The 13,958-nt window shown below is 38.2% G+C and overlaps 3 protein-coding genes across 4 annotated transcripts; 2 read left to right on the top strand and 1 right to left on the bottom strand.

The window, feature by feature from the left end:
• The first annotated feature begins 1,921 nt into the window (after nt 1-1,921).
• LOC137747696 (uncharacterized) lies at nt 1,922-6,111 on the top strand. The gene is made up of 6 exons (XM_068487854.2): nt 1,922-2,502; nt 2,628-2,760; nt 3,084-3,187; nt 3,822-3,966; nt 4,050-4,193; nt 4,269-6,111. Exons 1-6 carry the CDS (start codon nt 2,462-2,464, stop codon nt 5,799-5,801), a joined length of 2,100 nt encoding a protein of 699 aa, XP_068343955.2. The 5' UTR covers nt 1,922-2,461; the 3' UTR covers nt 5,802-6,111.
• A 697-nt stretch (nt 6,112-6,808) lies between these two features.
• Nucleotides 6,809-7,853, top strand: LOC137747631 (uncharacterized). The gene has a single exon (XM_068487773.2). The coding sequence runs from the start codon at nt 6,855-6,857 to the stop codon at nt 7,782-7,784; it is 930 nt and encodes a 309-aa protein (XP_068343874.2). The 5' UTR covers nt 6,809-6,854; the 3' UTR covers nt 7,785-7,853.
• Nucleotides 7,854-10,438: 2,585 nt separating this feature from the next.
• On the bottom strand, nt 10,439-13,336 carry LOC137747632 (ras-related protein Rab5). 2 transcript variants are annotated; one of them, XM_068487774.2, is made up of 8 exons: nt 12,797-13,336; nt 12,111-12,188; nt 11,840-12,007; nt 11,535-11,583; nt 11,343-11,416; nt 11,148-11,241; nt 10,816-10,928; nt 10,439-10,706 (listed from the first exon to the last, which is right to left on the bottom strand). In XM_068487774.2, exons 1-7 carry the CDS (start codon nt 12,833-12,835, stop codon nt 10,831-10,833), a joined length of 600 nt encoding a protein of 199 aa, XP_068343875.2. In that variant the 5' UTR covers nt 12,836-13,336; the 3' UTR covers nt 10,439-10,706; nt 10,816-10,830. The 2 variants fall into 2 exon arrangements, with proteins under 2 accessions (XP_068343875.2, XP_068343876.2); XM_068487775.2 differs by having other exon boundaries at nt 12,793-13,280.
• Between the last annotated feature and the right edge of the window lie 622 nt (nt 13,337-13,958).

Raw genomic sequence — 13,958 nt, 5'->3', positions numbered from 1 at the left:
TGGCTTCTAACTTCCTGTGAATGGGGCGTGCAGCAGCCTGCACACGTGGAATTTGTGACAGCGCCGTCTTGTTTTGATTTGTATTATCTCCGGACCTTATAGTTCATAACTTAAAATTTAAAAATTCAAACTGTTTGAGAGATAAAGAAAGATTTAGGACTTTAGTTTGTGTGAGGTAAGCTAATAAAATGAGTTAATTGGAACCGTCATATTTAATTTGAATGGTTCAAATTTTCTTCTCTTTAAGCTCCATATATTAAGATCCAGAAAGAATCTCTATCGGGTTTGTTTGAGCCAAAAGTAACCAAAAATCGAATGGTATTTCTAAGTATCTTATACTTTGCGGTTTTTTTTATTTTTTTTTTATTTTTTTGTAATTGGATTTTAGTCATTTAAGAATTTGAACAGACAAAAATATTAAAATAAAATACCGCAGAACTTACTAGAAATTAAAAATAATGACATCTCTGTTGAAGAGAGAGATATGGAGTTAGTGGAACAAAATAAAATTATACTCTTGCACGTTGTAGCAAAGTGACAAACCACTACTTGAATGTTTGATGTATTTCATTTTAATTTTCAATCACATATTGTATGTGGTTTAATATTTTGATTTCCACTCATGCCTTTTCAGTTTGAAAATCTCTTAAATTATTGTAATAATTTAAAATCTTTCGCCCTCTCTTAATAATAATAAAGTTTTACAAAAAATCTAAATAAAAAAATTATGCTTGCACTTTCTATTTTAATTATTAGGACTGTTTCTCATATTATACAACAATTTCTTACTTTTGATTGTGAATTTTGAAGGAAAAAAAAAAAAAAAAAAAAGACAGCCACACAGTGGCGAGATCCATAATTCTATTTCAAACTCAAAAGAAATGTCGTCATCTGTGTGGATCTTGATCAATTACTTTTGCATATTGAGTTTTTTGTTTGATCTGCCTATCACTCGTATCCAAAAGGAAAGAAGTATTAAAAAATGGTGCAAGAGATTTATATAGCAAGTTAGTCAAGATTATTTATTGTTGCACCGATAATTCTGTGTTCTAATTATCTTGTGAATAATAAATGTAAAAGATGTGATCTGCTAATAAATAAAAAAAGGTGATCCGTTAAGTATTACAAATTGGTTTTAGTAGATGATCCAACCTACAACACAATAAATGAAAAAGATTATACAACAAAAAAAAATTAAGGGAAGGTTTAGAAAAAATAAGGATTTTTTTTAAATGACTAACTAGTGGTTTTGCCACGATTGTCCACTCCTTCAGGGGTCAAAAAGACTCACAGAAGCATTTCAGTCTCTCTTGACCACCATCGTGTGATTCACTAGCGCAACATTTTCATCTGGCCACCATCGTGTAATTCATTATGGTTTAGAAAAAATAGGGACTTTTTTTTTTTAAGAACTAGCTGGTGGTTTTGCCATAATAGTTCACTATTTCAAGGGTTAAAAAGACTCACAGAGGCATTTCAGTTTCTACTGACCACCATCATGTGATTCACCAGCGCAATATTTTCATTTGACGACTATCGTGTAATTAACTAATGTCAGAAATTAAACTCAAACGTACCGTATAAAATATGAACTTAAAATTCATTCTTAAATACTATACCACCAAGTGGTAGTTGAACAATTTTATTTTATTATGCTAATCTGCGTACCATCCAAAAAAGAATTAACGTTTTTTAGACGAAATTCTGATAAATCGGTTAAATGGCCGTTATCAACCGCTCTGGCTCCTATCCGTTTTCTTCTGTCAGGTCAAAAATAATCATTTCATTGTCCCATGAAATGAAAGCAATATATAACAAAATTAAAAAAATTCCATAATTAAAAAAAAATAATAATAATTACCACAAAAATAATTAGAAAAAAGAAAAATGTAACCCAAAGTCCAAACCAAAGCACTTGACGGTCTGGGTCCAGCTCACCAGATTCTATCAACTCCTGGAGGGCTGACTCGTCATTTACCCACCTTGACTTCATCACTCTACCCTCACCCGACACCCTCCGACTACGCCTACAAGGTACTATTCCCATCCAACGGCCACGATCTCCCCACCCCGCCGGGCCATATGCCGCACTCACCACAACCGCACTATTCCCCAAAATACCCTCTTTAACGTCACAAAAACCGGTCGTTACCCGCGTCAACGTCGTCATGATGGGTGAAAGCGCAAGGACCTTATTGTCACAAAAGCTTTCTCTTTCCCATCAGTTTAGTGGCCGGGTGGCGAGAGTTTTTAAAATGTCCTGAAGCGGCTTCAGAAAAGCGAGAGAGAGAGAAAGTGAGGAGAGAGAGAGAGAGAGAGAGACTTTCTTCTTCTTCTTCTTCTTCCTTTCTTGCTGTTATTGTTCGAGTTCTTTTGCACTGCAAGCTTCTGTCAATGCGTGCTCTTACAGTCTGAGTCGCCGAGTCGAATCATTCACTGAGTTGGAGAAAAGAGAGTGAAAATGTTGGACGGGTTGCTCGGCCGTGGATTTGCCTCCAAATGGTTTACGTTTGCTCTCAGATCTCTCTCCTCATACACTTTCATGATTTGCATCTACTTCTGTATGTATATACGTATATAGAAATATATATGTGCTTATATATTTTCTGCGTGTTTGGTTTCGGCAGCAAAACGCTGATTAAATTGACGAAAACTCGGATCGATGTGATACGGAGGAAGAGGAACGCGACGCAGAAGTTTCTGAAGAAGGATATCGCTGATCTGCTCACCAGTGGCCTTGATATCAATGCTTACGGAAGGGTGAGATTGATTGATTGCTCTGTTCTTCGATTTTGCATTCCGGATTTTGATTCTTCGATTTCATCTTCTTAGGTGCAATTTTGAATTTTCTATAATCTGTTTGGCCGCCGAGAAAAATTGTTTTTCCGCCTTTTGTTTTTGTATTTTGCGATATTTGCTCTTCGGATAGGATAAGAATTGTTGGATTAAATTAAATAAAATGCACAAGGTCTTTTAATTAATCGGAAATTAGACAAAAAAAAATGATGTTGATGTGGACTTAGTTTTGTTTTGCCTACTTGTACACCTAAAATAATTAAGTGTTGTATAATTGGTAAATGCAGGCTGATGGACTCACCGCGGAGGTGATCCTTTCGTCGTGTTATGATTTTGTCGAGCGTTGCTGTGATTTGGTCCTCAAGAATCTTTCAGTTATGCAGAAACAAAGGTATGCCGTGTTCTTGAGTTGTCGTGCGAATTTAGAGATTGTTAGATGCCAAAACCGATCACTCAATTTTCTTCATCTATTTAGCGTGCAACCGATATCAGATTGAATACTTCTGCCAATATGATGCTCTTTTGATATGTGCATCTTGTACATGTTATGTTCAACTTTGTGAATTATCGTATTTTATGTTATGCACATTTTGTTCAATTTGTGGATGATCGTGTTATAAGTCGCAAAGATGGGTGTAGATTTAATTAACATCAAATGAGGTGAATGTAGTTTGATTACGGGGAATACCTGTAGGGAAAAATATTGATTTGAGTAAAAATAAATGAAGAACTATCCGCGTGTGGACGTACTGTCATGTGTTTGCAAACTTTCACAAACGCAACTTGTATAGGATTCTGCCTCGGATATTTTCAGCTGATTCTACGTCACTGCTCCGTTTTGTTTGTTAACCTAATATGATTTCTCTAACATCATACACATTAAGATATAATCCAAACCAAATTGTTTGGTTTCTTGCTGAAGGAAATGCCGGTCCTGTTCTTAAACCTTTGTTCACGCATTAGTTTAAAAACACTTAATTCGAACTCAAAATAACGTTTCCCTTGATTTGTTATTTACTTTGTAGTGAATGCCCAGAGGAATGTAAGGAACCTGTGTCATCGCTGATGATTGCTGCCGCAAGGTTCTCTGATTTACCAGAGTTGCGTGACCTTAGGCAACTATTTCAAGAGAGATACGCGAATGCTCTGGAGTTATTTGTGAATCAAAAGGTAATTATTTATCGACTTGCTCATAAAGAACTTTATGCATTCATAAATGCTTTAAGCTAACCTACTGCATTATTAATTGATAGTTTGTTGAGAACATAGCTTCAAAGCCTCCTACACTGGAGAAGAAGGTGCAGTTAATGAAAGACATAGCAGTAGAGTTCTCAATAAATTGGGACTCCAAGGCCTTTGTACAGAGCATGTCGAAACCTCCTTCTGCAATTCCACAGGTATGTTCTACTCTGCTGTTGGTCAAAAGCGTTGCTTTCTCAAATATAACGTCACTTGCGGATTGGATTTTGCAGGACAAGCCAAAAACTTACGGGCCTTCCCATGTTAGTGATGATAAAGCCAAATTGTCTACCGGGAAATCTGCTGTTCCAAAAGGAGATAAGCATAATCTTTTTCCAACAGAAAAGAGACTTGATTTTAATGATGCTCAGAAATTACACAAGGAGAAGGATGGTGCTGTCTTGAAAAAGGAGGAGCACGTTCATCAAACTAGGCATAAAGCCTTTGGAATAGAACACAAGTCTCTCAGTGCCAGGGAAGATACTGTGGAAAAAGATGGCCTTGGAATTTTGTTCGGGGAAAGGCAAGAAGTGGCTTCTCACAAATATGAAGCATGGAATAGAAAGGAGGACGATCACGTTCATCAGACTAGTCATAGACCCTTTGGAAAAGAACACAAATCTCTTAGTGCCAGGGAAGATACTGTCATGGAAAGAGGTGGCCACAGAAGTTTGTTCCGGGAAAGGCAACAAGTTGCTTCTCACATATATGAAGCTTGGAATAGAAAGGAGGATGCTCCCCCGAAGTCAGTCAGATTGGGCAGTTCATCTCAAGGAAATGGACAGGAGAAGCATCATGAGAGGGAGAACAATGTTCCTAAAAGAGAGCATGAAGCTTTACCTTGTGTACAGCCAATTGTTGCTGGACCTCATGTGAAAAGCAACGGTCAAGGCTTATTTGCTGGTGATAATTATGGTGGCCAACACAGTGACGCAAAATTAGCAATTAAAGAAGAAGAGATGCCGAAGTTGAAGCCCCCCTACAATTATGGGGTCCCTCCTCCGTATGTGAAGCCGAATGCCAAAGCAAAAGATCGAAAACATGAAGCCAAGGATGGTTCTGGCAGTAAGCGCATCACTAAGGATCCTGTAGCATACAACATAGCCTTTGTTGACAATATACTTGGAGGGGTAAACATAGGATCTGATGATGAGGATGAGATGCCTGCTGCTGCAAAAGCTAATAAGCATGATCATGGGAAGGATCGTGCTCATCGGGATGATGCATCTAGCAACCACATACCAAAACCAAGATCTTCCAGGGCAAGAAGCTCAAGATCACGGTCCTCTCACAATGATGCTGGAAACAGTGAAGATACAGAAGTTGCAATCAGAAAAACAAGAAGCAGGAGGAAGGATGAGTCACGACGAGGTCTGCAACTGTTGTTTGATGACGAGCACTACAAAAAGGATGAGGAAGAGAGGAGAATGGACGAGCTTCTGATTCATTACAGTAAAAAGCCATCTAACGTTGAACCAGAAATGTCAAGAAGAAAGTCGAGGAGTCGTCATGCACATCATCATGCCGGCACTGGTGTTAAAGAATCCCCAAGACAAGCAAGCAGAGATGAGTCGGAAACGGTTCCTACAGCAGTAAGATCAGTTTCCCTTCCTAATCAACATAGTGGTCCATCAGAGGCACCCAAGGTATTTGCTCGTGCGGCGTCCTTTCAACCCGACAGGTCCAATCCAGCTAAGCATGTGCATCCTAAGCTTCCAGACTACGAAGATTTGGCCGCCCAATTTGCAGCCCTAAGAGGAAGGTAAAGGGTAAAAGCAATCAGTATTCAGAATCCTAGTTGTATCAGCTCGATGGCGACCATTGTTTCCGGTAGTTGAGTGGCCCGGTGGCATCCGAGGGTCGGTCTTTTTTACCTCATACTGCATCTTATAAACCATATACATACCGAAATTTCAAATCGTTGGACTCATCATTGTATAAGTTGTTATTAGTGTCTTCAGCTTCAATTGATAGAGATATTAGAATCTCACAGGAACTTGAGGATTGAGTTTGAGAATGCTTTCTTCTTTTTGTATCACATCTCCGTCGTCATAAAATGACTTGTTTATGTGGTTATTTACGCTTTTGCTTTGTCCCGTCCCGATATTACGCGATGACATTTTTTCAGTGTCAATAACAATTACCGGTTGAGAAGTAAATTTGTGAGTTCCATTTGTGATCCTCTCAAAGCAAAAGTAAAGCTGCATATGATAGATGTTCTCTCTTCCATATTCCTCTCAAAACAAAAAACCTTATTGGCTTGGGTTCCCGCTTTTGTTTAACAATCCTTCATCTTCTCACTCCTGTCCACACCATTTACCATCCTCCCTCCGGCCCTAGTTGATTCCTCAATCCTCATGTCGAACTTAACGCCATAACAGAACTTGGCAACTATCTCAAAGGTCTGAAAGCTGTCGGAGAAAATTCTTGAATTGCGTCGTCGTTTTTATTAATTTGTTCAACAATCCTCACGTGTCACGAAATAAGAAGGTGATAGGATTGGAGATAATTCACCTCCTAGGATTTGACCGTAACTGACAGTTGCCCAGATAGTGTAATAATAATAATGGTGTTTAAACTTTAGTGTTGGTGCAAAATCACCAATATGACCTTGATTGTCAGAAGGAAAAGCCTTTACATTCCCCAGGCCTTTTTGCCCTTTCAAGATTCCCTTCCCTTGTCAAAGGTAACGTACCGTTTTCCCGCCAAAAATAAAGCTGCTCGGTCTCCAATATAACCAGGACACCGTTTTCCTCCCTCGGTCCACCAGTCTAGAGAGAGAAAGAGAGAGAGAGGTGAGGGGAGAGAGAGAGAGAGAGATGAAGGGCACATCGAAGGTGATAATGGGGGCCACACTGGTGATGGTGGTGAGCCTCGCCATAGTCTTAGGCTTAATCCTGGTGCTGCTGGCTGAGCTCTACTGCTCACTCTTCCTCCGCCGCCGCCAGCACAAAACCAACAGCTCCTCCAACACCGCGGCCTCCGCCGCTGACTCTGCAGCCGCCGCCACAGCTGCTTCTGATCAGCCCTCAACACAGCAGCATCAAGAGAGTCAAGACCACCCAACTGGTCCTCCTCTCGGCAGCTTCTTGGGCATTCTTCGCGCTCCGAGAAGCTTCCTTTTCCCACCGGTTACTTCCAAAGAAGAAGACAATGCGGATATAAAGAAGCAGCATTCTCAGCTCCTCCACCAGGTTTTCGACATCCCGGTCCGAAACCAAGATATATTGCCAAACGCATCTCCCCGCCATATAGGGGTAATTATGTCAAGCCCCTCCCCGTCAATTTCTTTTGTAACTTCCCCACAGCCAACCCCAGAACACAAAATCACCGCCAGTCCCGGTGCTAATTGTAACGAAAAAGCTGGCGCTGACGCTGGTTGTGGTGGCGGAGCTGCAGAACATTTTGTGTACATTTCCAACCCCATTTACGACAACGAAGCGATGAAAAGGGCGAGCGGAGCAAACACTCCATTCGAAACGCCGGACACGTCGCCGTCGAGGTTGGAAATGGGGGGTTCTTCTTCTTCAAGCTCCGGGGAGGAGGAGGTTGCGCAGCCGACCCCGTCTGGTCCGTCAAGCCCAATTACCACGCCTCCTTTGACTCCGATGAAGAAGCTCCCTGCGGAGGCTTGCTCTGTTTCTCTCAGAGATGCCAGGTCTCTAGGCACTTCGGGTAGTGATTCCAATAGCAACAATGGCCTCTCTTCCTCCTCCTCTGGTTCTCCTTGTACTTCTCCTTCATGGTGATTAATTAGAGTTTTTTTGTTTTTTTGTTTTTTTTTCTTCTTGTGATATCCACGTCTCTTTTTACTTTTCTCACACATTTTTGGTTTTCGGCTGTTGAATCAAATAAATTAAAGAAAATCAACGTACAAAAATTACGAAAATTAATCAAAGGTGTGTAAGAAATAAAAAAAGATGTAGATAGCACAGCTCTTTTTCTTTTTAATTATATGGGTATTTTAACCTAACAAATGTGCATTAGGTCAGTGAGTATGTTTTATGTCCATCTAGCTTTGTTCATCTGTTCGATTCTTAGTCTAGGATATTATCTGGTAAAAAAAGAGATGGGTTTTTTTTTGTGCAATGAGAGAGAATAACTTTCCTACAACGGGATGCGACTATGACGACAGTAAATTTCTGGTAGAGTTGCCCTAATAAAGCAGTTCTCATATTAGGTAAAATTTAGCGGAATTAGGTGTGATCAAAATAGGTTTTATTTGTGAGAAAGCCCCACAAATGAAGTGGCCAATACTCCTATCTAAGTTTTTCTCTTGTGGCAAGAGACATTTACATGCACCCCTAAGACGCCACTATTGCGTCCCTAACCAAATAATACAATGCTTTGTAAGAAACTTACAACATATAGCACTATATTATTGTCTATGGACGCCAAAGTGATCACGAGGGCTGTATGTATGTATGTTTCTTTTATTGTGGCGGACTCAAGCTAATCATACAATGCTAAATGTGACAAATAAAACGGATAATTTTTTGTAATTGGTTTAAGATGTTGTTACACAATAATACTGTTGGTAATTCAGTTTATGGTAAATGGGAAGGGTAAAAGTTAGCAGGAAAAACAGAGTACTACAATCAGCTTTTCACTGCATGCGTTGGCCATGGCTCCTCTATCCAAGCCATGCCATGCCAAGTTGCCAACCGGGAACTTCTCTCTCTTTTTCTTGCCTTACTTCCCAAACTGCAGAAGCAGTGAGCTAGAAGTGCTTTTTTTTTTTTTTTTTTCACCTGCTTTTGTACTAGTTTTCGGAAAAGCGGTTTCATCGCATTTTACTACATATTTAACGTTTATTTTCGCTTGGGATTGTGAGAAATTGGATGGGGTGTGCACGTGAAATGTAACAAAAATTAAACAAAGGCACAAAAAATTAAAAATTAAAAAAAATAGAAAAAAAAAAAAAGTCTCTGTTTTTTAGGGGCCTCGAATTGAGAAAACCATGCATTTGAAGACTTAAATAAACAGAAACTGTCACCTGCTGCAATGGGAGGTCTTTGTCCACTCTGGTAAGGACGAGAGAGAGAGAGAGAGAGAGAGAGAGAGAGAGAGAGAGAGAGAGAGAGAGAGAGAGAGAGAGAGAGAGAAGAGAGTGTGAGAGAGAGAGAGTCTTTGGTTTCTATCCATTGATTTGTTTCTTTAATTGTTGTAGCAGTTTCGGCGAGATGTTGTACTTATGCTCCATTACTGGAGATGCACTAATAACAAAAAAGGAAAAGAAAGACAAAGAAACTTAAATTAGGATGAGGAGGAATCATAAAAAATCCAAATGTTGTGACAATTGATTGAACATTGCAATTGTTTGGTGGAACTGTTGAGTAAAGAATACACTTTGCATATGTTTATAATGATTGAGTTATTCTATATATTACTAATTGATTTTTTTGGTAATACTTTAATTTTTTTTCATAAACCATAGCAGGTTGACTATGTATGCAACCAATAACCACACATTCTTCACATGACTCAATTTGTGTTGTTCACGTGTTTGATTTGAAAATTTACTACATGTGTAAGGATGTGAAGATAAAAGAGTCCCCACATCGGTGAAGAGACAAACCTTGCAAGAATTTGTAAGAGATTGGATTACTCCTTATATTACCAATTGAGTTTTATGATTAAACCTTGATTTTTTCTTTTTATAATATCAAAACAAGTTATCTCAGTGTAAAGTACAACGACAACCTCAACTTTCTCATAAATTTTGAAGGGTTTTAGGCTTTGGATGCCAATTTGGCCCCAAACTCTGTCAACATGTACTTAAAAAATAACTAACTTCCAAGGGTACCGTGGGATAGGACCACCATGACCAAGGACCAAGGTCCTATAATTTAAGGGGAAAAGGCCAATGGCCAAGGACCAAGGTCCTATAATTTTAGGGGAAAAGGTTTAAAAGCATTGACTTAACAGAAGCACAAACAAATAGGCCATAATCATCTAGTAATTTCAGTAAATGAGATAGCTTTGTCGGATATCACGTTTGTGGACAAATCTTTGAGTGTAGACCTTTTAATATCACTATATCTTCATCTTTATTTATCTTATTACATAACCAATCATTTAACGAGAGATATGTATAAAACGAAATAATAGAACAATTAAAATCAACCTTATGTTTCCACTGTGCACTAAACAAGCTAACAATAAGAGGAGGTTCGCTGTCCCCCTTGTAGTATGCCCCTCTCTCCTCCGCACTCGAGAGAAACATATCTACAATTAAGTTTTTGGACAATGGTTCCTACACTTCTTGTAATGTGTTGATGAGAGTTGTAGGAACAACTGCCCCTTTACTAGGGGCACAAGTACATCTCGTCGGACGGAGATATACAGGTAGGTTAGTTTTCAACTTTTGGGCCCGAAATGTTATTGATCATACAAGCTACACTAAGAAAGAGTTGATTGTTTTATTGGCTGCCATGACACGTTTTTACACGTGACATTTTGCTTCTCATTATTATTATGTTCCGCAATCACTCTCTAACATCAATTAACAAAATGAAATAATTCTTATAATTTGTACAACATATACTAAGGAAATTCATATTTGTAACCGGTTGGCAGAGCTTGCAGATGGACCTTCATCTCTGGTGGAGCCACAGTTTTTGTTAGTTTCTCCATCTTGTTGAACCACGTCCTTGAATTTGTTCGTAATCCTGTTAAAAGAAGTTTACCAGCTTTCAAATCGTCAAATTTAACGAGAAAATAAAACACCCTGAACAAAATTGAAATCGAGTCAAGACACAGCGAACGAAAAATGCATACCGAAATCATCAAGGCTCAAGTGCAACAAAACACTCTCCTGCTAGGTTGCTGTGATCTGATGTGTAATTTTATCCCAGCTTGACGAGAAGGGCTAGCTTTGGCCACTTTTTTTGCTGCAAAAAGACTTGTTCTCATAAGCACATTTCAAAAATATTTGCTAATGACCTGATAGGGTGGGAGACGTGGGCGTAGCCACATTAGCTAATTAGAGTGGATATGCTCCTTCTGTGCACCCGAGTTTGAATCCTTATCCCATAATTTAGATTAGTTTAAAGTAGAATATCGCTTGTATTGGAAAAGGAAAACATTTTAAAAGGGTGATTAGTTCGTACCTATTTCATAAAAGAGCTCATTGACATTCTGTGCAGTTTTTGCAGATGTTTCAAGAAAAACCAAGCCATGTTCCTTAGCATATTGCTCAGCTTCCTGCAGCCAAAAATAAATTCAAAAATATAAATTACATGAGAAAAAAATGAAGAATCGAGAAATTACATTATATGAAATGTGTCCTGGTGAAGAGTGAATACCTCAGACCCTACTTTTCTCTTCTCTTCCAAGTCAGCCTTGTTACCAGCCAAGAACATTATTAATGTTGGATTTGCTGATATCAAAACAACATTTTCAACAAATTTAAGTTAGTTTGCAGTTTGAACAATATCAAACTTCACTCGAATCCATCCGAGAACTAATCAGAAGTACAAAAACTGTCTTGCATTTACCTTGTCGTTGCAATTCTTGAACCCACTTTTTTGCTCGGACAAATGACTCCTGCAGCCAAAAAACAACGCAGATTGAACAAAAGAGGTCGCTGCCAAAGTGTTATTAAATCTTTCGACAGATGACAATCCAACCCAATCCTAGGCACCAAACGAGCCACAAAAGTATTATCTGACGTTCTACAGGTTATAAATGCCTAATACAAATCTTTCTGTTGCTAATCAGTAAGCACATTAAGCTCATTAGCAGTCATTGTTCAAGGCATAACAAATGCATGAATCGAAAGAATTCCAGATAGTTCCCATACCATGCTTGTGATATCATACACCACGACAGCTGCAGCAGCGCCGCGGTAGTACATAGGAGCCAGGCTGTGGTACCTTTCCTGGCCGGCGGTGTCCCATATATCGAATTTGATAGTAGCTTCATTTAGCGACAGAACCTGAGTGAAGAAAGCTGCTCCAATTGTTGATTCCTGCAATTTGTACAGTACTTATATTAATCAAAATCCACGAACAAATATTCTAGTATTCTACATTTATGTACAAACAAATTAAATATTTGATCCGAAGTGAAACCTGGTACTCCAAAAATTTTCCAGTCACAAATCTCAGTACCAAACTTGTTTTCCCAGTTCCCATGTCCCCAAGAAGTACCTGGAAATAATCATAAGAACCAAGTTAATCAATTTACCAAAATGCACTCTCCTCTTTGCTGATTTTCAATGTGAAATTATATTTACTTAAAAATTGTAACGATCTCAACAATCTAATACTCGAATGCAACGTATGCGTCTAAGAAGTTTGATTCCTATAAAGTATGGCTCTTGCAACGATTAAACTCACATCACTTTAGCTAGGAATCAAACTCAGGAAACTTAATTTTATATGTAGCTAGGAGTCAAACTCCTGTTAATTACAATCCGCGAGTCTTAGTTTGAGAACTACAAATTACAATCCGCGAGTGTCCTAGTTGAGAACTACGAATGTAATATTCGAATTTAAAGACAAAAATGCAGCTTGAATTATAATTCAGGAACCATCGCTACAATCAAACTCTAAAATCATATATCATCGTGGACGGTGCTCATCAAGTTAATCAGAATCAACTAAGCTTAAAAAGTATAATTATATCAAAACTCATTTAATCTAACAAAATTACTACAAAGATAATAGTAATTAGCAATAGCTAATTAGATCATGCACAACTAATTAAGTGAATAAAAGAAAAAAGGAAATATATATAAAAAGGAAGACATACCCACCAGCTTGGCTTGTATATTCTTACTGCCAGATCTCGCCATGTACCTCGATTAAAAGTACTTCCAGCTTTTTTCTCAAAAATTCAGAGAAACACAGGAACAAAAGAGATAAAGATTTCCTGGTTTGGAAGCGAGAACTTAGCAAAGGCACTTATGAGGCCCCGAGAGAAAGAAGAAAACCAGAAGATCAGATACACGAGAATTGCTAACTACCAGCACCCGTTTTACTATTTCCAGTTCCAGGGGATGTTTGAAGCACTAGATTGGCCTTTGATCACTAGGTAAAAGTCCTGGAAGGAGGAAGATTTGTAGTGGAAATATCATTTCCAACTGACTGGTAGTTTGTTCGTTGACTGGTAGTTGTTTTCTAGATGCCTTTTTTTTTGGTATGTTTCTTCCATTTTCTTCACTTCTCTTGTGTTCTTTCTTTTCCATTTTTATTTAGCTTGTTACTTTCAGTGCATGGTGGATCCAGCCAGATGAAGAAGGAAAACTCGGGAATCATCAAAGTTTTTGCACTTTTCCAAGTTTCTTAACCCGTACGACATGCCTTTCAGATATCGATAATCGAATTTCGGGCTGTATTTAAAGTTTTAGTCTGCTAATAACCATTTCATTTTTTATTTTTAATTCACACTATTTTGTGTTTGTGATATCCGTAAGCAATATTTGCGATGAAAATTAAAAATAAAATGATTATCAAACAGACTTTTAGATTATTGAACTCCCACCTTATCAAACTCGAAATCAAATATTCAATTCTTTTATATCTACATGCAAACAATCTCAAGGAAAAACTCAAGTTTAGAAGTAATTTTCTCTAAACCATTTGAATAACAAGAAAAATTGCATTTTTAAAAGAGACAGAGATATGAAGGGATATTTTTCATTTAGGTAGATACATTTTTATAATCAAACCAAAATACAGTATACTAATTGCCTCTTAAATTAAGTTTATACGAGTAACAAGCCAGCCGACTTGTATTTCATAGGCTATCTTGATAACTTAAAAAGGTTGTCCCTATCATCTAACGAAATGAAACTTGCGGGGATTGGACCGGGAAAGGTGATAGGGCTTGTTTAAAAGTGATTTTGAAATTGTTGAAAAGACTTTTGTTGGTACTCGTCTTTAGTACAAATGCAAGTGAATATTGAAAAAGTACTT

The sequence above is a fragment of the Pyrus communis genome, chromosome 2 (assembly GCF_041283825.1).
Source record: "Pyrus communis isolate YQ-2024b chromosome 2, ASM4128382v1, whole genome shotgun sequence".
NCBI classification, from domain to species: domain Eukaryota; kingdom Viridiplantae; phylum Streptophyta; class Magnoliopsida; order Rosales; family Rosaceae; genus Pyrus; species Pyrus communis.
The sequence above is the reverse complement of the archived record's forward strand: the minus strand, read 5'-3'. Positions and strand labels throughout refer to the sequence as shown.